We start from the raw sequence: 23,706 nt of genomic DNA on the forward strand, positions 1-23,706 counted from the left end.
GTGGCAACTCTAGATGATCCACTCTGTGTTAAATGAAATCCATCGCAGCGACGGAGAGCTTTTTAGAATGTGTGCTTGTGTATACGTGAGTGATTCACACTCCAGTCCAGTAGGTGGCGGTAATGCAGTTCTATGTTGGTTTGCCAGCCCCCAATAAACCCACAAAAAACGTCAGCACTAATGCTGCTAATGCTAGTGAGGAGCGCCGCTTACACCGAGACAGCTGAGCGCTGCAGAGTTTAAACGAAGCATCGACACAGTAAATTTGTGTCGATAAATTTTTAGAATCGATTTAATCGAGTTAATCGATGAATCGTTGCAGCCCTAGTTCAAAGGCCTCATTGAATTCTCTAAAATAGTCCATCATCGATTCACAAAATGACTCTACTGACGATATTAGACAGGAACAAGCTGTGAGTGCAGCGCAGCAGGTGTGGAAAGCAGCCAAAGCCACCAGAGATAAATTCAACAAGAAGTGGAAGCATTGTTCCAAAAATAGAAACCGTACGCAGTAAACCGCAGAAAACTATGATGGATTTTATTCTACATGTTCCGGCCTATTTCCATCTATGCTGGCCCGTATATTTGTGCGTAATCTGGCGATCAGCGGCCAGCGCTGTTGCCAACTTTTGTGTAACAAAACTCGCTGTAGACTGTCTCAAAGTTGCTAAAGGACGAATCGAGGCCCGGGGGTGTGTGTGGTGTTCTCCTCGGTGCCAAAGACAGGTCCGGTGACAGCGGAGTTTTCAGGTTTCCGTGTTGAGGATTTCCTTTTTTTAAAAAATATTTTTCTTTGCTTATATCGGTAAATATACTGGTGCACAGGATTTATGAAGGGCTTATATATAAAATTAAAAAATGACTTGTTCTTACCCTCATTAATAAAGAATATATTGAAGTGTCTGTTAAGACGTTGAAGGAGATGGCGAGAGATTGCCAGCAAAAGTTACCCTTTTATTAACAATTAAATGGTTGCTGTGTGCCTCAACCAAAACAAAACAGTACCAACAACACTGACTCAGATAATGACGAGAGGGAACCCGGCATGCTTGATGCTGAAATCGCCCAACTGTTCAACTCAGACACTGAAGATGAGGAATTTGATGGATTTGTGGAAGACGAATGATTTAAAATGTGAGGGTATTTTTCTGTATTTGTTACAACTGAACAATATTCTGAGTTATTGTGAATGAGTTGAATAAAGTTCGACTTACCTGACGCTTTTGCTTCACTCTACATATGTTTTATCATGCGCCTTATAACCCGGTGCGCCTTATGTGTGAAAGTAGACCCGTTCATTGATAGTGCGCCTTATAATGCGGTGCGCCTTATGGTCCGAAAAATACAGTACTTTGATTACATTAACATTATGGAATCAAAGTAAACATAAACAGTCTTTCAGTAAGAAACATAGTTTTAAATTACTCTATATAGCATTATTATCACTGTGACCTTCAGATCAATCTATTGACCTTGAAAAAGAGGTCAGAGGTCAAATATGACGATATTTTAAATCTTTATCCTGTACTTTCAATATATTGTCAAAACACACCACATTTGTAAAAATCATAGTTTCTAAGTTATAAGACTTTTTTTTTCAGTTTTGACCAATAGGTCATGAAGTTGACCTTGAAGACCTTGATGGATGTAAGCCAAATTTTTAAGGGGTGTTAACACGACCCCACTCTACACCCCTACGAAGTTTTACCAGAATTCATTCAAAGCTTTTCAAGATATGGTGTTTACAGATAGAATGACATGCAAACGTTACCGAATACATAACCTCCTTGGTGGAGTTAAGGAGGGGTGGCTCAAGATTTTTGCACAGTACTGTACTACTTTCCTTTACTACTACTTTGTTAGAAGCTTTAAAAACTAAACAGCTAAAATTATTATCATCAGATACATTATTGCTTTTTTTCTGATATTAAAAAGACTAACATTAGATAAATAAACGTCCTGTTGCTGGATAATGATGCATGTTCTCTTCATTGTTTTCTGCAGCTAATCAAAGTCCTCTCAGGAACGTCATCTTCTTATTCTTAACAAAGTCTGCCCAACTGTGATGGAAATGAAGGCGCTCAAATGTCCATTTTTCGGGCCTGTGAACACCGTAAGGGAGTTATAGACGTCATCAGTTTAGTGTTCAAGATAATGGCACATATTGAATACTGAGGCCTCTCTCAGTTGATCAAATGAGTCCTGTATCACATGACCAAGGAACCCGCCTCAAATTTTAATTTCCCCGGAAGTTACCCATGCGACTCGGAGGCGTACCGGCTTCGCACAGCAGAAACATCGCACTATGGCCTCTCTCTGAGCCGCCTCAGACGATACTTGTGTATATACCTAACCGGCAATCCATCACCATCGACGCCTTGATCATGGACCTGCGGTCCAGAGGCTTTTCTCGGGGTCATCGGAGTTGTCAATAGTATTCCCGAAGGACTATATTATTTGATTTTGAACACTGTCACTTTTGCACGCCTGGGGGTTTAAACCGAAGTGACAGTTGTAGCACTCTCCCATCTGCCGGTTAGCTAACTAGCTCGCTAAGTCATTAGCCAAGAAAGGGCATCATTTTTTTCTGTTGGAGTAAAAGGAAAAGGAAACTGCAGCACCACCCCTTTCATTAACAGAAGACTAACCCGAGGCTGAATCCCCGAGTTCCAACCTTGCAACACAGTAGCTGTTAATTCCCGGTAAGAAGAAACCCAGTGGTACTGCTAGGTCCCCGAACGGGGCTTCATTTTTTGTCAAAGGCACACGGGCTGAGCAGGCCCCTGACGGTCCACACACGCCCGCAGAGCTAACAGGCTAATCCTGCCCAGCGTCCGGGTAAAACCACTTTAATTTAAATGATTAACGTCAGTTCAGTGACTTTTATTTAGAGCTGACATTAACGTGCAGTTAGCTGAAATAATAGCTGCGGCTGTTTTCGTTTGGTTACCTCGGTGGGCTTCGTGGGGCAGCTACGGCTAACCCTAACGCTTTCTGGTTCTCGGTTAAAAAAATAGACTTTTTCACCTCGATCTGGGGCAACATCCTTAAAGTCTGACTTGAATCTAAAGTCGGGGGCCTCGGTGCCACAATATTAAGTCAAGTTAACACTGAACATCAGATTGACTATTTCATTCGGTGTCGCTGGGCCTGTAACACCTCCTTAGGACAGCGCCGGGCTAACTGCTTAGCTAATGTTAACTAACAATAGCATGACTGTAAGTTCACCTCAATCGTTTTCGTGTGTTGCAGCAGTATTGACAGAGCCAACTACATCGCTGCTCACGGGCTTTGGTTATAAATGTGTCCTCATACAATAAGCACAGTAAAACTATTCGACCGGGTTCTGTGTAACGTTAAGGTTAAATGTGGACTCAGCCACGTAGCGTAACTAAGTAAAATGCCTGCGATGGTGGGACACGTAACGTTAGTCGGCTGTGGGCTACCGATCCAGCCTGCCTGCCTTGCCGGGGCAGTTGTGGTTCGTTAGCGGACCATAAATGTGTTAAAATGTGTTTTACTCTAAATGTCAGCTAAGACGGGGTCGTTTACATTTAATCGTGGATCATAAGCCTGGTAGCCATCGCTGCTGGCGCGCCATATGGGAGCGTTGAAGCCCTGTCAAAAAAGAAGCATGGCACCAGCTAGCAGCTAACGATAGTCCCTGTGTCAGCAGGTGGATGTGTATGACACGTCTGCTGTTATTCAAATATAAATTAAAAAAAAAAAAAAAAAAAATATATATATATATATATATATATAATTTTTTATTTTTTTTTTTTTTTTTTTTTTTTACTTTGAGCCCCCACGCAATCGTCATTTACTGTGATGAGAAAACTGCAGTTAGCACTGAGTTTTGAATGTCTTATTTGCTCAACGGGGGAGGGGGGTTCGTCATTGAAGCTCCTGTTCACACAGTAAATGAACTTTGACCTGAGGTATCCATGTTTTAAACAATTCACTCAAAACCATCAGGCATGTGAGCTTGAGTTAAAAACAAATTAGCATGTGTTTCTAAGGCAATCTCCAAGGAGGCCATTTTAACCCTATCTACTCAGACTAAAATTTGAGTGGAAGATAAAACACATGATTGTGTTACCGGCTAATTTAATCAAGAACTCTAGGAGGGGAAAGCACTAATTGCCTCAATGTATGAACGCTGAAAAATACAAGTGAACAAGATTGGGGAGGTGGTGGTGTTATCATAGGCGAAACTGCAGGCCACACCCTGGCTGCTTGGTTAGATGTCACTACACTAAGGTTCAACATGACTCCCTACAGTGCTGTTTTGATATCCAGCCTCAACTGCTGCAGTTACCATTTAAAAATTTATATAATACCATTGCCTGCCAGTAAATACTTAAAAATAATTTTTCAGCTCAAAATAAATTCCTGTTCTTATTTTGACATTATTTCTTGCTCCTCCCTTCCTCAGGAAGGCTGGCACCACATCGCCACCCTAATGAAGTACCATAAAAGAACGTGAAATGAGCAAACCACCACAGCCTATAGCGGGACCTACTTCTGTCCCCAATCCTGCCCCTTCCCCTGGATTGGCACAGGTGAGACCCACTAACCAGGTTGATTTATTTTTCTTGGTAGATTAGAGTTTGTAACATCTCCCCTCCCTTGGTCTTTCCTCTTAAGGCTGCCTACGGCCCTGGACAGCCAGCTTCTCTTGTTTTTGCCACCCCTCCACCTCCACAAATGAACTCTGCACCGCAGCCAAGACAGGTATTGTTCACAGCATGCTTTCTGTTAAGCCTTAGTTTGTGATATGTTTGAGAACCCTTTCTTTCCTGCTCTTTCACAAAGAATTCTGACATGGCTTCTTCTGCTATATGGCTTTACCTTAACGTATGTGTTAAAGCCTCTATTTGCCATCTTTATCCTTGAATGTCGATCTTGACTTCTTTCCTTTCTTCTGCTGTCCTAGTTTGCTACTGGGCCCCGTACTTTACATCAACAGGTACTAACACCTTTTACTTTTCCTCACATCCCATTTGTCTCCTTAGTGTAATGCATGCTTTCAGATACACAAGTTGGAGAATAAGATGAGAACAACATAGTTAGTTCCCCACTACATATTTTGTACCTCAGCAAGAGATTAATCTAAAATTCCTGTGTTATGACTGAATAAATAATTTAAATCAGTTGAATTAAAAATAAAACAAATCCAAATTAGCTTTTTTTGCAACCTTAAAATATTATTGAAACTCTTAGATTGTGTAACAAGGATTATACTGTACGCTACATTTTGTGAGTCTGATGCAAATTTAAAACAAAAAAAAAAAGCAAACAGCTGAAAATTCAGTTCTACACAGTTTTCAGTGTTGCCCAGGCTTCTTTCCTTTTCCTTCTGTCATTCTGTTTTGTGGCGTACCGCACCAGTATTTGAATACCTGGTTTGTAGACACAAGTCGTAACATTGTCCAAATGTTGAAAAATTTGAGAATTTCTGATGCTGTCGAAATTGTGCAGCAGGCTGTCTTTTGAAAGCAGCCTGTGTCTCACAGTGCCATCTCTCACCATTGTTTTGGATTGATCACCACATTCCTGCCAGTCCCACAGTGCAGAAGGACCTTGTCGTGGGCAGATATTAAAATGAATAAAACTGCATGCGCCTGCAGCCCTTAATGTGATTCTTTAACCTCCCAGAAGTGGGACCCTGCAGGACTAGAAGGGGATCATGTTTCTATAATAATCTGTCCTGAATCGATTACATGTGCATCTGTAGTTGTTTGAACTTAACCCCTCATGGCTGCAAGATACACTGCTGTCTCTTCGCTTTGTAATTTCAACACCCCCCCACCCACCCCCATTGTCTCTAGTCCTCATTTTCATCTTAATCTCACTCCCTTTCTTGCTCTCTGCTCATGTGTTGCGCGGCTGAAGGGTGGATACAGAGCATTACAGGTAACGGCTTTTCTCTTCGTCCCTCCCCTGTTAACTTGTGCTAACCTCATTGTGCCAGAGTGTCATGATTTTCAGTACAATTTTAACTCCATGTTGCCCAAAATTGAATTTAGTGTGCACATAAGCAGTTGCTGTGAGTGCATAGATTCCAGCTGAGGATAAGGGTGTGTACGACTGGATGCAAACACACACAGAAAGCTGTAAAAGCAAGAATTAGGACTACTATTGTTAAGAAATACACACCCAGAGCAACAAGTTTGCTCCTGTTATGATGCAGTCTTCATCCTTTTTGTTGTTTTTTTTTTTTTTTTTTACAGAGTTACTATCAGAACCGACCCACCATGGCCGCCAGTGCTCCACGGGTACAGGGAAATAGTGGCCCTCGACCTGTTACAGCTACTCATGTCTACCAGCCCGGCTCACAAATGATGATGATTCCCCAGCAGCAGCTGCCTTTTGCCAGCTCTACTCAGAGCTACTTCATTTCCCCTGGACAGGTTAGTGCACACACAAAGCTCTGCCCTGCAGCCGGCCTGAATACACACTCACCGTGACAGTTGCAGTCACCCAAATGAAAGTATTAAAAAGGACATTGCCTTTTAAAGAAACTGCATTTAATAATGCTAACAGGCTGAGCTTAATATTACTTTTCATTATTGGTTGTTTGTAGCTTTAATGTTGGAAGGATCACTGGTTTGTTAGTTTGGTATCTTTTAGGTCCAAAGCAGCTCCTAACATTTGGATTATTTAGTTAGGAAGCTCAATGCTAACAGCTATACCATCACTCTGTGTTCTTCTTATGATAGTGTGTTAGGATGGGACAGGGACACAATGAAGAATAAACTGCAGTTTAAAATCCTGTTATGACAAGCTACGTACATTTTTGAAAGTCCTCATAATCGAGGTTTGTACAGTGAGTCTCTCACAACTTAATTGTTGGTTGGCTTGTTTCTGCAGTACCGGACCCCATACATGACTCCTACCCAGCAGTATCCCGTGACCAGCGGCACAGCAGGCTTCTACCCAGGAACTAGCCCTGCTGAATACACTCCTTATGGTAAGGGGTTTTAGCCAAGGCCCAACAACAACCAAGCACAACCACAAATATTATTAGTTTAAACGGATAAACTTTGAAACACAGAATTTTAGTTTTAAAAAAACTTGGACCTCTTGTTTTAATCTATATCCACGTGCACATTTCTTCATCCGTAATGTATTACTGAATGTGGAATGGTTTTGCTTGGCTGTTTATTTTTTAATCTTTGTTGTACTTTTTTTTTTAATTTAAATAAATGCATTTAGTCTAAAAACTGCTATATGTGCTGAACTGTCACGTGCATGTAGTTGGGCTTAATTCTGCTTCAGTCTGTGTTCTTTCTATCTGCACCCTTACACTGCCTTACAGGTTCCATGAAATGGCTTTGAGACTATAGGTTTCTTCTTTTTGTGTGTCTGTATATATCAGAATAGTTGTGTGGGAGCTAATATTGCCAGGAACCCTATTTAAATATGAATAAACTGAACTGTTTAAGCTGGAAACATAACTTACTCCTACAAATGATCAGTTGCTCTGGTACATTTGTACTAGCACATAGCCCATTAACACATAAAATGTCTAAATTAAAAGCCCATTGTATTTGCTTAAACACACCCTTTTGTGGTGAGAGTGCACTTAAAAATTTGAACTATATGAAAATAAATTTAAGCCAGTAACACAAGGTAAGTGTACACAGTATAGGTATTGTTCATTTCATGGGACCTTCTTAACACCCTGCTTCCTCTGGATCCTCTCATTAACACATTCTGCATCTGTCTCTTCCTGCCCTCTCCTTCTTTCCTCCCTCTCCCATCCCTCACTCCCTTCCTCTCCTTTGCTGCGTTGGTTCAGAGCCCTCTCTTGCCGCGAGGGAGAGGCGGGGTGGTGGGGGGAGAGGGGGCGGGCGAGAGAATGGCCGTCTCTCTCTCCACGGTGCTCCTCTCGCCTCCCAGCGCTACCCCGGTGAGTAGTGCGTGTGCTTGTGTGGTGGTCAGCAGGCTTCTGTGGCACTTCCTTGTCTCGAACCGAGTCTTCCCGTCTCTGACCTAACGTGTGGGTGATCTGCAATGTGTAGGTCACATACACACAATAATGGGTGTTATTAAAAAGTAGTTGTAGCAAAAACAGAGAATAACATGACTTGAATGTGTTTTTGACAGATTTTCACAAATGATTAAGAAGATGAATCAAAAGCCAGCTCAATTTTAAAATAATTTTCCATACCACAACACTATTTTTCAGGCTTATTTCAACGCCATAACAGAAGGGCAGATAGTGACCGTGTTTCAGATTTGGTCGGATACTGATGTCAACCAATTAAATCCCTTTAAAGTCCAGACAGACGTGAATGTAAACTGCAACTTGCAGTTACGTCTCAAAGTGAACTGAGCTGATTCTCCCTTTGCAGCTCATCATGTGCGGTAGACAGAAGTGGCTAATTAAAGCGTTGTGTTCATAGACTTTATTGTTGACTTTATGCATAATGTGGTGGGAAAATTACAAAAGGCCCTAATTGAAAGACACGAACTAATCATGGTTAAGTCTGACTATCGCACAACACTTTTAACAAGCTACTTCTTTCCTATTTAGAGAGTCTGTGTCCAGGCTATCACCCGAAAGCCTAACAAGACAATAAGATTAGCTCAAGTCCGTAGGTTATTAGGAAATCAATGTAAACGCATGTAAACAGGAAAATAACTAAAGACAGAAAATGATTAATAAGTAACTATACACAGGGGAAAAAAGCGTAAAAATTAAGCATTTGTATAAAATTTTTAAAGAGTCAGATTTGAAATTCACAGGATTCTAAAGGTTACAAGGTTGGATTTCCCCTCTCCTGATCGTGTTCTCCAAACCCAAAGATATGAACAGATCTCTAATCCAGTGTCTGAACAGCATAACAAATTTAAATGAAGGAGCCTTCTTTAAACTCTGAACTCAAAATAAAGTAAAACAGGGAGGATGTTGGATGTAGTTGTAAAAAAATATAAAGCAAATAAAACATGTTTGTAACAGCATAAGCAGATTTTCTTGTAGTTTGATCTCTTGCACTTCAATATATTCTGAGTGATTTATTTCATACATTTTTTTTTTTTTTTTGTTTGTTTGCTTCGTTTCATTTCAACTTTACAGCAGGAGCATACTATCCAGCTCAGCCTCAGTACTCCCCATCTGTCCAGCCTTCAGCGGTCATGCTCTCCACCCAGCAACAGCAACAAGCTCCGCCTCCTCAGCAACCCCCTGCACAGTCACAAGGCCCACCGAAGAGAGAACGCAAACCGGTAGTGTGTCCCAACAAAAGGGCAGTGCACCTCTTGTATGAGGTCAAAAAAGTTGAATGGAGGGAACGTGTATTGTGTGTTCAGTGTGGAACTTTCCCTTTAACCTGAAAACAATAGTATTTGTCATGATGGTGGAGTGGGGCCAGCTATAGATCAGTAGTTACAGGATAGTTGTGTATTATTTGTATTTTCATGTCGGATACATGTTTTGTGGAAAACTAACATTTGCCGACTCTCTAATAGATAAGAATACGAGACCCCAACCAGGGTGGGCGTGATATCACAGAGGAGATCATGTCAGGTGGAAGGTCCTCCACCACACCGACTCCACAGGTAAGACCTGCCTTTGGGAAGACTGCTTTGAAGTGACTGATTCATATCCATTACAGAATTTTTTTCATTGCAGATTGTTGGTAATATTATATGATGGTGTTTCTCATGAATAAAGGTATATTTTTCTTGTATCTGAAATCTAAAATATAGTTAGCTATCCTACACAGACTTATAGTACTCTGTGTGTTGTGAACAAAGTAAATTAATGGAACAGTAAAATGTAGAAAGATGGGTTAGATAGCCTTTGATATTTTGTCTTCACTGTAAATGGTCTTGCCTTAGGATGGAGTCATTTTTCTCAAAGTGAAACCAAAATGTCATTTTATACAGTAGAAACAAAGGAACGTATAAAAAGACAGAAAAACCCACATCAGGAGATGATTGCCCCCCCCCCCCCCCCCCCCCCCCCCCCCCCCTGTGAATTCTTTATGCATCTGCCACTGTGTTGATTGCTTTTTCATCTTCATGGCAATGTCTGATATTCAGCACAACTGAGATCCGGTTCAGTAAGCCAACTATGCTGAGTCAAAGCAAATACACACTGATGCTTTGAGCTGTTGTCAAAGCTGAAAGTTGCTAGTTGTGGAGAAAAAACAAGCAAGTTCAATACCACACTACAGCCTTCAAAGAATCAGGGCTGAATCAGTACCAGTTTGACACAGTGCCTATGAAATGTGAAAATAATCGCATGAACCCAAGATGTAATAAACCACACTGAATGTGTGATGCTGACAGCCCATGTGGTTTTCTATTTTAATTATTAAACACGACTATTGCTTTGTGATTGCAGGCACCAGATGTAAGTCCTGCACAGACCAATGGTGAAATTGCTCAGCCTGCGACTACACCGACGAGAAGAGGTGAGCATATTAAGTTTGGCTTGGTGAAAAATGAAGAATTTGACATTTTTCCTCATTGTTGTCATGTTTCTCACTGTCCAGATGAAAATGCAGAGCACCCTGCTAGTGTTGAAACCCCTCCTCCTTGTGCTACGGCAAATGCAGAGCCTGTGTTGGAGTCCAAACAGGAAGTGGACAGCCAAATAGCACCGCCTACTGAGTTAGCTGCACAATCTGTAGCCCCTGTAGCTACTACTGAGGTGCCATGCACACTGATAAAGGACCAGCAGTCTCCCCCTTCCCTCCCTCCAGGAGCACCGTTGACCACTACTCCTGCTGAGGTAGTAAATAAAGTCAGCACCAACGTTGGCGATACAGTTGACGCTCCTGTCGCAACGTCACAATCTTTAGCAGCGCCAGAAGCTCCTGTGAAAATGGAGGAACCACTGGCTGCTCCAGCTCAAGCTGAGAATGCTCCAGTAAAAGAAGAAACAAAAACAGAGGAAGTCAAAAAATTGGAAAAAGAAGAGCAGGTGCCCAGCACTAAGTTGGAGCCTGCAGTTGAGGTTGCAGCAATAGTTTCCTCTAATGTGGAGAAAGAAGAAATGGCTCCAAAAACAGCACCTGAAGTTTCCCAGCCTCCCCCACCTGTATTGGAATCTGCTGCCCCACAGACCCAGAATGCTGATCTGTGCTCTACCCCTGAGCCTGAATCTACACAAGTCGAGACAGCAGAGCCCGTTCTCCCCAACGGTCTTCCTCAGGAGACCGAAGAACTGCCCAAGGATAATGAATTTTCAGACACTACACCCCACAAAAAGCCAGAAGCTTCTCAATCTCAGGAATCCACACCTATGGCTAAAACAGCAACAGCAGCCCAGGAGGTGAAGGAAGAGGCCGAAGAGAAGGAGGAAGAGTGGAAGAAGACAAGTGAGGATACCCCTCCTGCCTCTGTTAGCTGCCCAGAAGAACCTACTATGCAAGGTACAGTGCATTTCTGCTTGCTTCTAAGGCTGGCATATGTGTGATCCTGTTTTATGAATTTTAATTTAATCACTTTGTTCTTCCTTTTGAAGCTGCTACGTCTGTGCCAAAGAAGAGGAAGAACATGAAAGAGTTAAACAAGAAGGAGGCCATCGGTAACCTCCTGGATGCCTTCACAGAGGTTTGTGTTAGTTCAAATGACAGCCCAAAACCATTAAACTCTTGTGTCCATCTCTACACGCAACAATATTCTTGCAGATTTTTAGAATACTTATTCTTCTCTTACTGTTCGCAGGAGCAAGGTGCCAAGCCTGCCTCTGAACCCTCGTCCACTCAGGCCAACCCTCCAGCTCCAGCTCCAGCTCCAGCTCCAGCTCCAGCTGAACCTCCTGCTGAAGTGGCAGATGAGACCTGGGAGCAGAAAGAGGACAAGCAGAATGCAGAACCTGACAAGTCTAAAGCCACACCTGAGCCAACTGAGCAGAAATACCAATTCAAACAAGGTATGCTTTGATTGGCTATAGTTAAATTAAATTAACAGTAATTACATTGGGTTAGTGAAGTAATTACCCATCAATAAATCTGAAAGTTAAAAATTTGTTTTAAATCTGCTCCCTGATGCTAAACTGTTGTCATTTTATACATATAGTTTTAGGACAATTAAATCTAATTCTAAATAAGAATTAAGAAGAAACTGTTATTTCTGTTCTGTACAAGTACACTTAATTTCTTCATTGTTCAGATTGTATCAAGAATTCCTTCTTGTGCTGCTCAGATTCCATTGCAGCTCAACCTCACCCCTGCATAAATTATTGACCCTTGTTTTATTTAAGCAGAGTATGAAAATCTCTTTATGGTCAGATTAGTTTCTCTCCTCTGCTGTCGTTGTTTTATCATTTAAGTTTCAAAGAATCAGCACTGAATATCACTCCCGGCCATCTAAAGTTGTGCCTAGTGTACCTTTTAATCACCTGCCTTTGCATATTTCATGTACGTTATGCAGAACAATGGAAGCCGATAAACCCAGAGGAGAAGAAGCGGTACGACAGGGAGTTCCTCCTGCGCTGCCAGTTCATCAGTGCCAGTATGCACAAGCCTGAGGGCCTGCCTGTTATCAGTGACGTGGTGTTGGATAAGGTATGTGATGCTGGGCTTAACATAAAAGAACAGAGAAGCTATATGACAGTGTTTTGCTTTTTCTATGACCTCGGCAATTAGTTATTACCTATATCATGCAGATTATGGAAGAACATGGCACAGTTTTTAAATGTTGTGCGTACATGGCTGTTTTTTACATCTGTAATTACAGGTGAACAAGACTCCACTACGACCTGCTGACCCAGCTCGCCTGATGAGTGCTGGTCCTGATTTTACTCCCTCATATTTGGGGAACCTTGGGAGCAGATCAATGGGAGGACCTCGAGGCCTGGTTAGTCAGTTTGTCGCTTTTTGGGGTAGTTTGTTATAGGACATTGTAGGGATTATTGTAATAATCAAAGCCGCATTATAGTTGATATGTTGGTCATTGCTTATGCAAACTGTGACATCAACACAACCCTTTTATTCTGGCACTAGAGGTGTGATGGACTGAAGTTAAAATAAACTCTCTGTGCCATCTGAGTATCTCTATCGTCCTACATTAATATGTCCTCGGAATTCTGGGAAAAGCTACATGCTCATGTGCTTGTCTCTCCACATTTTTTATGCCAGGAGGTGCATGACAAGTTAAAATGACACAGAAGCACAATGCATGCCAGCAGTTGTGACATTACTTTTTGGCAGATGAGCTGTTTGTGAAGGCAACGATGGCTAGCATAAACTATTTATTTTTTGTTTCTTTCTACTAGCTTTGCTAAATATACATCCATTTCTCTCCTTTTTAGCTACCTGGGCCCCGTCGCTCTCAGCAGGGGCAACGTAAAGACAGAAAAATTATCAGCAGCATGTCGCTAAATGACGACGTGCAGCTCAGCAAGGCCGAGAAGGCCTGGAAGCCCTCTGTGAAAAAGCCCACCCGTGTCCGTGGTGAGGAGCCTGAAGAAGATGAGCCAGAGCAGGCCAAGACTCAAGAGCTGTTCAAGCGTCTGCGGAGCATCCTCAACAAGCTGACACCTCAGAAGTTTCAGGAGTTGATGAAACAGGTGACAGAGCTGACGATAGACACGGAAGAGAGACTGAAGGGAGCCATTGACCTCATTTTTGAGAAGGCCATCTCAGAGCCCAATTTCTCTGTGGCCTACGCCAACATGTGCCGCTGCCTTATGGGGGTGAGTCTAGTGAATGTTTGATGTGCTTTGATCATTTGCTCCAATGATGACTTGTGTTTAGTGCCACGTGTCTGGGCCACTGAACCTTTATGATGGCATTGAGGAACTGAAGGAGCATACTTTCAGCTATTCATCTATCGATCTATCAATCTATCACTTGACAGATAGCGAGACTTAGAGATATCATCAAATATTGCTAAATGGACAACATGCATTAAAACCCCTTGATGATATTGAACATTGTTTTCCATCAGCTGAAAGTCCCCACCTCAGACAAACCAGGAGTTTTTGTGAACTTCCGCAAACTGCTGCTCAACCGCTGCCAGAAGGAGTTTGAGAAGGACCAGGATGATGATGAGATCTTTGAGAAAAAGCAAAAGGAGTTGGAGGCTGCCAAAGATGTAAGAAGTTTTTATTTGCACTGTTGATTGTCAAAACCACCAATTCATATTTAGAGCAAACCGATCATTTGACTCTCACACTAAGCACAACCCCTACTTGTATCTACTCCCAGGATGATGAGCGTGAGCGCTTCAGGGTGGAGCTGGAGGAGGCCAGAGATAAAGCTCGACGCCGCTCACTGGGCAACATAAAGTTCATTGGTGAACTGTTTAAGCTTAAAATGCTGACAGAGCCAATCATGCATGATTGTGTCGTGAAACTACTAAAGAATCATGATGAAGAGTCTCTCGAGTGTCTCTGCAGACTGCTGTCCACTATTGGTAAAGACCTGGATTTTGAGAAGGCAAAGGTAAGTAAAGCATGAACTAACAGATAGATGTATACATTAAAATGTCTCCTGTGATGACTTTTGTTTTTGTGCCACGTGTCTGGGCCACTGATTATTAGTGATGGGTTTGAGGAACTGAGGAGGCAGATCTCAGTGTATAACATTATCATTGTCTATATGTATACACGGTTTGCCATTTCGCACCTATACCTCATAAATTTCCCTCCTTTGTGTCCTTGACAGCCCCGTATGGATCAGTATTTCAATCAGATGGACAAGATTATTAAAGAGAGAAAGACTTCATCAAGAATCCGCTTCATGCTGCAAGATGTTTTGGACCTCAGAAAGGTAAATATTAATTCATACACAAAAGTTTAGAGGAATAAAGAACTGATAGTGAGCATTTCTGATGACTCGTTATTATCAGGGAGTGTGAGTCTACTGGGATTCCTTTAATTTGATGATAAACTGGAAGTGTTTTCCACATATAGATTGTATTTGCACTGGTCATCCAGGTATAATAAAGCCCTCTCAAGTATATTGGATGAGTCATTTTAGTCTTTCCTATTTTTTGGCATCAGTGATATATTTACCAAGAAGCAAGCCCTATGCTTTTATTTTGAAAGTTTACATGCTGCTCCCAGCTCTTTCCTTCCTGGTTCCCAAACCATGTCACTGTTTTGGTGGTTCTTGATAACATTCAGCTGCTTGACCTTTTCAGTATCTTGTCTCACCTTTGGTATCCAAATCCAATAATCCACTGCCTTAGGCTGCAGATGGCGACAGTAGTTCTTGTTCTGCTCTGGGGATTAGCTGTGAAGAGGTGAAACACTGACCCAAAATGTTTTATAAGGGGCGCCTGGGTGGCTTAGTGGTGAAGCCGGCGACCACATAGATATTCCGCGGTGCGGTGTGGGCGGCGCGGGTTCGTGTCCCGGCCCGTCGCCAATTTGCCCGCGTGTCTTACCTGGTATCTTTTCCCCCCATTTCCTGTCTCTCTCCACTGTCACAAAAAGCCGCTGTGTGGTGCAAAAAAAAAAAAATGTAAATGTTTTTTAATTGACTCCAAGGGCATGAAATTTTTTTTGCAGCAGAGCAATTCTAAATTGATTTTATTTAGTGTGCATGTTCCTCCTGTTACACACACTCCTGTCAAAATATTTCTACCACCCCAAATGGAGTCCAAATCTGTGGGAGGCTGGCTCTCAAACATTTAATCATCTTCCATCTCTCTCTGTAGAATAACTGGGTGCCTCGTAGAGGAGATCAGGGTCCTAAAACAATTGACCAAATTCACAAGGAGGCAGAGATGGAGGAGCACAGGGAACAGATCAAAGTCCAGCAGCAGCTCATGTCTAAGAAGGAAAGCGGCGGCAGGATGGGAGGAAGCATGGGTGGCAGAGGCCCTCACACACCAGGAGGTGGCCGGGTTAGCCAGCCTCAGGATGAGGGGTGGAACACAGTCCCGATCTCCAAGAACAGACCCATCGACACCACCCGCCTTAGCAAAATCACAAAGGTAATGTCTGAAAATTCATGTGAAATCTTGAGTTTGGTTTCTCAGGCCTCTTTAGTGTTTATTTAACTTTTTTTTGTTTCTCTGTAGCCTGGTGCTATGGATTTCAACAATCAGCTGTTAGCTCCAGGTGGCAAAGGCATGTGGGGCAGCTGGGGAAAAGGCAGCAGCGGAGGAAGTGGAGCTAAACCAGCGAGTGGAGATCAGGGTAAAACCTTCAGCTTCTTGTAAAAGACAGCACGATTTACCGGATGTTTTAGTGGTTTTTGTTCTTAATCTATCCATTTCCATCTTTCTAGACTCTGGCCGTCCGGCTACCAGCACTCTCAACCGCTTCTCTGCCCTACAGTCTGGGTCATTGTTGTCTTCAGCAGACACTGATCGCAGAGTTCCTCAAAGGTATATTGTCTTTATTTAGTGCAGCACTGAATGCATGAAACTTATTGATTATTTTTATCTGTTGTCTAGGCACTTATTTTTTGGGGGGGGGGTTAACACATTTTAGTGGCATTTATTTGTGAAGTTGCAGATGGTGACCAATTGAATTCCTTGCTGTGGTTACAAAAAACATTTTAGTGGCATGATGTGACTTAATAAGCCTGTTAAATGTACGTCTTTGTTTCATCTCTTACCAATAGATCGAGTTCGAGCCGCGAACGTGGGAGTGACAGGGACAGGAGCGACCGCAACAGGGAACAATTTGACCGATTCGATCGCAACGAGGGACGGGAAGGGAACCAAATCACCAAGAGAAGTTTCAGCAGAGAGTCGCAGGAGCGTGGTGGGAGGGGAGGAGACAGCAGGGCTTCGACTGAACCTGTGCGTCGCGTCGCCAGCATGACAGACAGTCGGGACAGAGGAAGCAGGGACAGAGGAAGCAGGGACAGAGGAAGCAGGGACAGAGGAAGCAGGGACAGAGGAAGCAGGGACAGAGGAAGCAGAGACAGAGGAAGCAGGGACAGAGGTCCTGACTTTGTCCCAGGTATGAAATAAAGAATTAAAATGCATTTAATAGGATAAAGGTGATAGTTGTGTATAGAATTCTTTATATTTATTAAATGAAAAGACATAAAGAAGAATGAACTTCAGGTTCTATTTTTTTTTTCTTCAGCTAAGCGTGAGAGTGTTCCCACTCCTCCTCCATCTCTCCCTAAACCTTCTTTGACTGAAGAGGAGGTGGAGAAGAAGTCGAATGCCATCATTGAAGAATACCTCCACATCAATGATGTCAAGGTGCAGATATGGCTTTGTGTATACTCGCATGCAATAATCTGAATTATACTAGCATGTTTGCACATGAATGTGTTTACAAGTGTTAACAACGTTCCTTTGTCTTGCTCTGGTGCTGTAGGAGGCGTTGCAGTGTGTGGCAGAGCTTAATAGCACCTCACTGCTCTATGTGTTTGTGCGGAACGGTGTGGAGTCGACACTTGAAAGAAGCACCATTGCTCGGGAGCACATGGGCTTGTTGCTGCACCGGCTTGTAAAGGCAGGGACTTTGCCCACACAGCAGTACTACAAAGGGTGAGCATTTAAAAGGAAAAACATTGCATGGTTTCTGCTGTTCTTCAATGCCAGAATCTACTCTTGATGTGACATTCTTGAGCAAATGAAACTAAAACTGATTCTATTGTAGGCTACAAGAGATCCTGGAGGTAGCAGAAGACATGGCCATAGATATACCTCACATCTGGCTCTACCTGGCTGAGCTTATTACGCCTATGCTCCACGAGGGAGGAATCCCTATGGGACAGCTCTTCAGGTAAGGGCTGGATGTCAGCAGACACATTTCATATGAGTGAAATCAAACTTGGGCACTTTGGCTTACGAATATAGTCTGATAGACATGGACATGTTTAAACTGACAATAAATAGTGTTAGACTAACTTGCAAAGAGATTCTAACTTAGAGCAGGAATTTAATCCTCAAACTCTGAATCATGGATTTTATATAAAGGCTAATGTACCAAGTGGTGTTGTGAGCCACCTTGTCTTGCATTTCGATGGCAGTGCAATCTCCATCTGCTGCAACTCACGTGCTGTTTAGTTTAACTGCATGCAGTATCATAGGCGTGTTAATCTGCAAGCTGCATTGTAGACATTATACCTAATACTAAAATTTCATAGTAGGTATATTTATATTGGAAGCTATTAAGCAATTTGGATATTGGTATAGGGTCGTTTAGAGCAATTCACTGAAGAACAAGCCATAAACCTGTTTATTGCCTAAATGGTGACAAAATACCGCAACTGAATCAAGGCGACGTGCATGCAGCTCAGCATCAGTGCTGACTCACCATCCCTGCAGTCCCAAATAGCTTGTCAATCACATAGGCCAATCTGTGGCCTCTCTCACATTTAATACCTACTAGATTATGGAGATATTTTTCAAAATGTCCACTGTCACATTTTATCAGAAAAGTAACTTCATAATGACTGAGCATTTTATGAGAAGTTTATGCTTTTTGAATGAGAGTCTGTTGGAGCGGGTTATATTTGAATATTAATAAAAGTTCAGTAAAAGTCACATTATTTTGGAACAAGATCAGAAGTGCATGCCTGTCATTCTCCCTTTTTCTTATTCCAGTTGCGTGGACAATTTATGGAAAAATATACCTAACCACCGATTCACATATGGCTCACAAATATTAAAGCATCACTCTTCTCACTGCAGTGACTGAAAGATACTTGAATGTGACTGACAGTCTTTCTCTGAAATAAAGATTTTAAGCTAAATGTAAAACTAGGTCACTTATTTCCAGCTTTAAAATTAGCTAAACAGCTGAATTATAATACAGCTTTAACAAAAATGGGAGCTTAATTCAGTGCGTCTGTGTCTTCAGGGAGATCTCAAAGCCTCTTGTGCCTCTGGGGAAGGCCGGCGTGCTGCTGGTACAGATCCTCAAGTTGCTTTGTAAAGAAATGGTAAGTAAATCATTGAAAAAACAATTGCGAGCAAACACGTTATGTTGTACATATTGAAACAAACAAAAAAAAGAATTTATTTAGTGTGACATATTACATGTGACATGTTATTCACTGGACTTATTATTCCTTCTCAAGACCCCCAAGAAGGTCGGGGCTTTGTGGACAGAGGCGGGGCTGAATTGGAATGACTTCTTGGCCAAAGACAAAGACGTTAACAAGTTTGTCACCGATCAGGTACGTGTGACGCATTCAGATTTTAGACTTTGGGAGTTTTTGGTTTCTGTTCTAAAAATGTTAGAATATATTTAATGTGGCTATAATTGATCTATTTTGTAACAACAAAGCTTGAAATGGTAATGAGAAAATGGCAGATCCTGCACAGTACCAAAGGCAGACAAAGACAGCTGGAGACTACCCTGTGGGCAAAGTTTAAAGCAAAGATATTTTTGGTAGTGTGCGTGTAATGACTGTGATTTGCAGTCAGTTTAAAAGTAACGAGTTGCCACATATCTTCAGACTTCTTTATGTGTTGTGTGTGTATTCCAGAATGTGGAGTTCACCATGGGAGAGGAGATGGAGTCAAAAGAGGTTGGTAAGAAGAAGGTCCTCACTGGAGAGGAGATCAGCAGACAGCTGGACAGACTCTTCCAGGACAAGGCCAACAATCAGCGCATCAGAGACTGGATCGAGGTGTGTGTGTGTGTGTGTGTGTGTGTGTGTGTGTGTGTGTGTGTGTGTGTGTGAGAGAGACAGCAGAGTAAATTCAGAGCAGGCTTTTATTTTTCAGTGTAGTTCATATTCCCCTCCTCTCCAACTGCATTTTGTTTTCTATTTTCAGGCTAACTTGGACGAGCAGCAGACTGCTTCGAACCAGTTTGTACGAGCATTGATGACATCAGTGTGCCAGTCTGCTATCATATGTAAGTATGACTAATATAGAACGAGCTGCCTGTTTTTTTTCTAGCATTATTCTGTGTGTGTGTATGTTAGTCTTTTCATTTCACATCCACACAAACTCTTAAGTGAGGAAAATGTAAAGGGGTTTTTTTTTCTGTTTTTTTAATTATTTTTATTATAAATCATAGTTCCTGGTTTGTCTGAACAAACAGTTATCGCTTCTTGTTTCAGGTGACAACCCATACAAGTTGGATGCACAGGAGATCAGCCAGAGAGCCTCTCTGCTGCAGAGATACCTGTACGACGAGCAGAAAGAGCTGCAGGCCCTTTACGCCCTCCAGGCTCTGATGGTGCACATGGAGCAGCCTGCAAGTGAGTTCCCCATTTACAGTGTACTCTAATACTGCCACACCCACACAGGTGGGGGGAAAAAATACAACTTTTAATTTAAAGAAAATGTGATTCGATTCAGTTTGCAAATATTAAAACATTCATTAACAGCATTAATCTGAAACATTAATCTTGTATAATTAAAAATGTAATTTTTCTTTCTTCATCAGCCCTGTTTTGGTGTGGTTTTGATAGGTGTTGCACTTTTTGGCAACATAAGCAAATGATCCCAGATTTCACGAGATTTGCATATCAGCAGAGTTGAAACTGATATTGTGGCTCGTTGTTATGCAGTGGTTCTGGTTTCAGCTGTGCAGCTGTGCTGTTTGCAAGTTTCCCCAAACATTCAAACATTTTCCTACTAAAAAAAACAAAACAAAAAAAAAAAAAACAGAAAATGTCCAGATGAGATTCAGCTGAGATTTCTGTACCTGAATTATTGAGTCTGCATCAGGACACGGCAGGAACAATACTTTCTGCTGATAACCTGCAATATAATGCCTGTCAGAGTTCAGATATTGTGACAGAAATGGCAAATTTACTCCCTATTATTGTTTATTATGCTCAGATAAATGGTGCTCTGGATGAGTCACACTTCCTTTGAGTCTCATCCTTTTAATTTCTCAGTGTACATGGAAAAAAAAGGTCACTTCAGTCCAGTAAGCGTGTTAGAAGAGCACAAATAAAACCGAAATCTTTCCTGTGAACTTGAAATTCAGCTGGGGGGGTTACTGACACATGCGCACTATGGTTGCAATCCCTATACTCACATTGCCAATTTGTGGGCTGGTATGGGAATTACAGCGTTTTCAGCATCTCACGGTTCCCTGTGGACGGCGATCATTTTTAAAACATTCCCATCTTAGCGTGTTACAGGGCCTAAGTTATGTTTAATTGGTCAGATGACATGATGGTATAAATTTTCTGTAAATTTGTACTTTTTTTTTTTTTTTTTTTTTTTTTTTAATTATTATTTAGCTGAAACGCAGCCCTTGAACGTTCGCTTCTTATTCCCACCAAAGCTCTGGAGCCCAGAAAATGGCTGCCTGTATTTCCAGGTTGTTTTTGTTTAGTGTCTACAGAGAAAACTGACAAACTCAATTTGTATTCACCAGCTCTGTGTTCAGCTGTATTGACATTTAAAGGGGTGACTAGAGGTTTTTAATGCTGCTGCCTGACTGTGACTGGATGGCCCGAGTCATTTTTCTGCAGAGGCTCATTTTCCCCAGAACACAGTAAAATAAGTGAAGCAGTTTATTTTGGAGGATAAAAACATTCTTTGGGTAATTAAAGTGCAGTTATAAACTGGATTGGAGGGTTGACACAGAAAAACCAAATCACAGAAATATTATCTGTTAATTGGTATTTGACTTACTGATTGACTATCTTTTTTTTTAAGCGCAAATTAATTTGACATGACCAGGAAGCATCCTGTTAACTGTTTCTCACTCTGTGCAAATAAAAATGCTTTTAAAATAATGTAGCTTTATTAACAGCTATAATGCTCATCCCAAACTGAGCTTGTGCTTTTTGCTGAAACATCTTTCATTTATTCTTTCTCTCTCACCTGCTGCAACAAAACAATCCGTGCTCGATTGTTACTGAGGTTGGTGTTTTTTCTCTCTGCAGACCTGCTGCGGATGTTCTTCGACGCCTTGTACGACGAGGACGTTATTAAAGAGGAGGCCTTCTACGAGTGGGAATCCAGCAAAGACCCCGCCGAGCAGACAGGCAAAGGTGTGGCCTTGAAGTCAGTCACCGCCTTCTTCACTTGGCTCCGCGAGGCCGAGGAGGAGTCTGATAAGGACTAAAATACTGAACTGAAAGCTGCCGCTGGAGCTCTGCAGGCAACCGTGGAGAGTTATGGACAACATTGTCAGAGGCAGACTCTAATCAGTCCTCAATGAGGATAAATCTTTATTATGGTTTTTTTTTTTTTTTTTTTTTTCCTTTTTCCCCATTTCTTTTCTTTGAGGGATGGACTCAGAAAACAATCATTTCTTTCTACCTTCCCTCTCCTGCTTCCTCATTATTTCCCCACATGCTTGTTACAGCAAGTGTCCTCATCAAAGTAAACTTGAAAACGGATTCAGCAGGATTGCTCATTAGCGAGGTGTGAAGTATCCCACATCACTACGAAACTTTCTGTCAAAGTAATACGAACCAGCGGGCTGCTCTTTCATCCTTCTAGACAATTCTAATGCCGAACGTACTTTTTGATCTACAAGAGGAAACAGCAGGGCGTGTGGTGTAGTGGGGGAGGGGGGGTATCAACATGCCATAACCTGTGTGGAAGACACGGCTCTTATGTCTTTGTCATTTCCTGGAGTGTGCAGCATGACTGAAGTGTTTCTAGTAATGATACATGGACTGAACATTACAGTGTAAATGAACTAATCTTAATTTGACAGATGGAGTTTTTAAAGCAAAGGTTGTCTATTTTCTCTTCTTGTTTCCTATCACAAACTTGCAGCGGACAGAAACAGAGGGCTGATGTTGACCTTTGACCTTGACTACTAGGGGGTGGTCTTAATGCTTCCTCTTAAGCCATCCTCTCCCATCCCCCAGTAGTGAACCACACTGACTTTCATCTTTTACCTCTTCTGTACTTAAACCTGAGCTGTTGTAGAGGACACTTAACGATCCAATCACCGTTAAAACTTGAAATCTACAGAAAATTGACTTGATAAAATATATAAAGTTTAAAAAAAAAAAACACACACACACACAAAAATGATCCGAAAGCCTTTTCTACTTTAAGTGGAAACTAATTTCAGGATTTCAGGAGCGTTCTGTAAATATATAATAATAATAATAATAATAATAATGATGATAATGTTAATGATGATGATAAACTTTTTCAGTTTTATTTTTCAGAAACAAATTGCTGATGTAATTGCAGTGTCTCCTTATCCAGCAGAAACCACAGTTGTCCGGATGCAGAGAGGTGCTTTAGATAATCCATTGATTATTAGTTTTATTTGAATTGTGTAAATATTTTCTTTTTTTTTTTTTTTTTTTTTTTTGTTTTTTTTTTGTTTTTTTTGCTTTCCTTATTTAAAAAATATTGCTTCTTTTGCATCGGAAACTGGAAAGATGTGGTAATGGAACATTGCAAATAAAGGACTTATTAAGTTGCTGAGCAGAGTTTTGTCTGAAATGTGTTTGAACTAAGGGCACTCACATCTGAAACTTGACTTGTCAACAGACTTCACCAGTCCATATTAAAATCAGTTTCTAGTTTGTGGACATAAAGATTTGTCTGTTTAGATCTACAAATGTGGGAAAAGCAGAGCACTTTAACCTAATAATTAAGGCGCCTTTGAAGGCAAAAGTGGGTCCAACCCAATACCAGCAAGGTGTATCTAATAAAGTGACCAGTGAGTCTGGTTGCTTTCCTTTACCAGAAAACCCCTTGAGCTGCAGCGACTCCATTGCACACCAACAACCAGGTGAGAAATGGGAAGCAAAGGTTGTGATTTTATTTAAACATTGATAATATTTACAAGGTTGTATGTTTAGAGCTCACTTTTGGAGGCTGCACATTTGTGTAGGTCATGGTTTTTAATGTTTTGCTTTTTTTTTTTTT

General features: G+C 41.6%; 1 protein-coding gene and 2 non-coding genes across 6 annotated transcripts; all 3 read left to right on the top strand.

Annotated features, from left to right (window-relative positions):
* The first annotated feature begins 2,255 nt into the window (after positions 1 to 2,255).
* On the top strand, positions 2,256 to 22,851 carry eif4g1a (eukaryotic translation initiation factor 4 gamma, 1a). 4 transcript variants are annotated; one of them, XM_030751561.1, is made up of 32 exons: positions 2,256 to 2,702; positions 4,436 to 4,562; positions 4,648 to 4,734; positions 4,937 to 4,969; positions 5,896 to 5,916; positions 6,234 to 6,413; positions 6,874 to 6,973; positions 9,086 to 9,234; positions 9,478 to 9,567; positions 10,358 to 10,427; positions 10,509 to 11,390; positions 11,483 to 11,571; positions 11,686 to 11,893; positions 12,394 to 12,527; positions 12,700 to 12,819; positions 13,274 to 13,657; positions 13,912 to 14,058; positions 14,172 to 14,408; positions 14,631 to 14,735; positions 15,628 to 15,906; positions 15,994 to 16,111; positions 16,203 to 16,302; positions 16,542 to 16,885; positions 17,015 to 17,136; positions 17,255 to 17,427; positions 17,540 to 17,665; positions 18,746 to 18,827; positions 18,966 to 19,064; positions 19,377 to 19,520; positions 19,669 to 19,750; positions 19,959 to 20,099; positions 21,747 to 22,851. In XM_030751561.1, the coding sequence occupies exons 2-32, from the start codon at positions 4,488 to 4,490 to the stop codon at positions 21,926 to 21,928; spliced, it is 5,103 nt and encodes a 1,700-aa protein (XP_030607421.1). In that variant the 5' UTR covers positions 2,256 to 2,702; positions 4,436 to 4,487; the 3' UTR covers positions 21,929 to 22,851. The 4 variants fall into 4 exon arrangements, with proteins under 4 accessions (XP_030607421.1, XP_030607423.1, XP_030607424.1 ...); XM_030751563.1 differs by having other exon boundaries at positions 9,089 to 9,234; XM_030751562.1 differs by lacking the exon at positions 2,256 to 2,702 and adding an exon at positions 2,707 to 2,838.
* On the top strand, positions 13,696 to 13,772 carry LOC115796522 (small nucleolar RNA SNORD66). The gene has a single exon (XR_004021313.1). It is a non-coding gene; the product is annotated as a small nucleolar RNA SNORD66 (small nucleolar RNA).
* Positions 14,454 to 14,530, top strand: LOC115796523 (small nucleolar RNA SNORD66). Its single transcript, XR_004021314.1, has one exon. It is a non-coding gene; the product is annotated as a small nucleolar RNA SNORD66 (small nucleolar RNA).
* Positions 22,852 to 23,706: the final 855 nt, after the last annotated feature.

The sequence above is a fragment of the Archocentrus centrarchus genome, chromosome 17, assembly GCF_007364275.1.
Source record: "Archocentrus centrarchus isolate MPI-CPG fArcCen1 chromosome 17, fArcCen1, whole genome shotgun sequence".
Classification (NCBI taxonomy): Eukaryota; Metazoa; Chordata; class Actinopteri; order Cichliformes; family Cichlidae; genus Archocentrus; species Archocentrus centrarchus.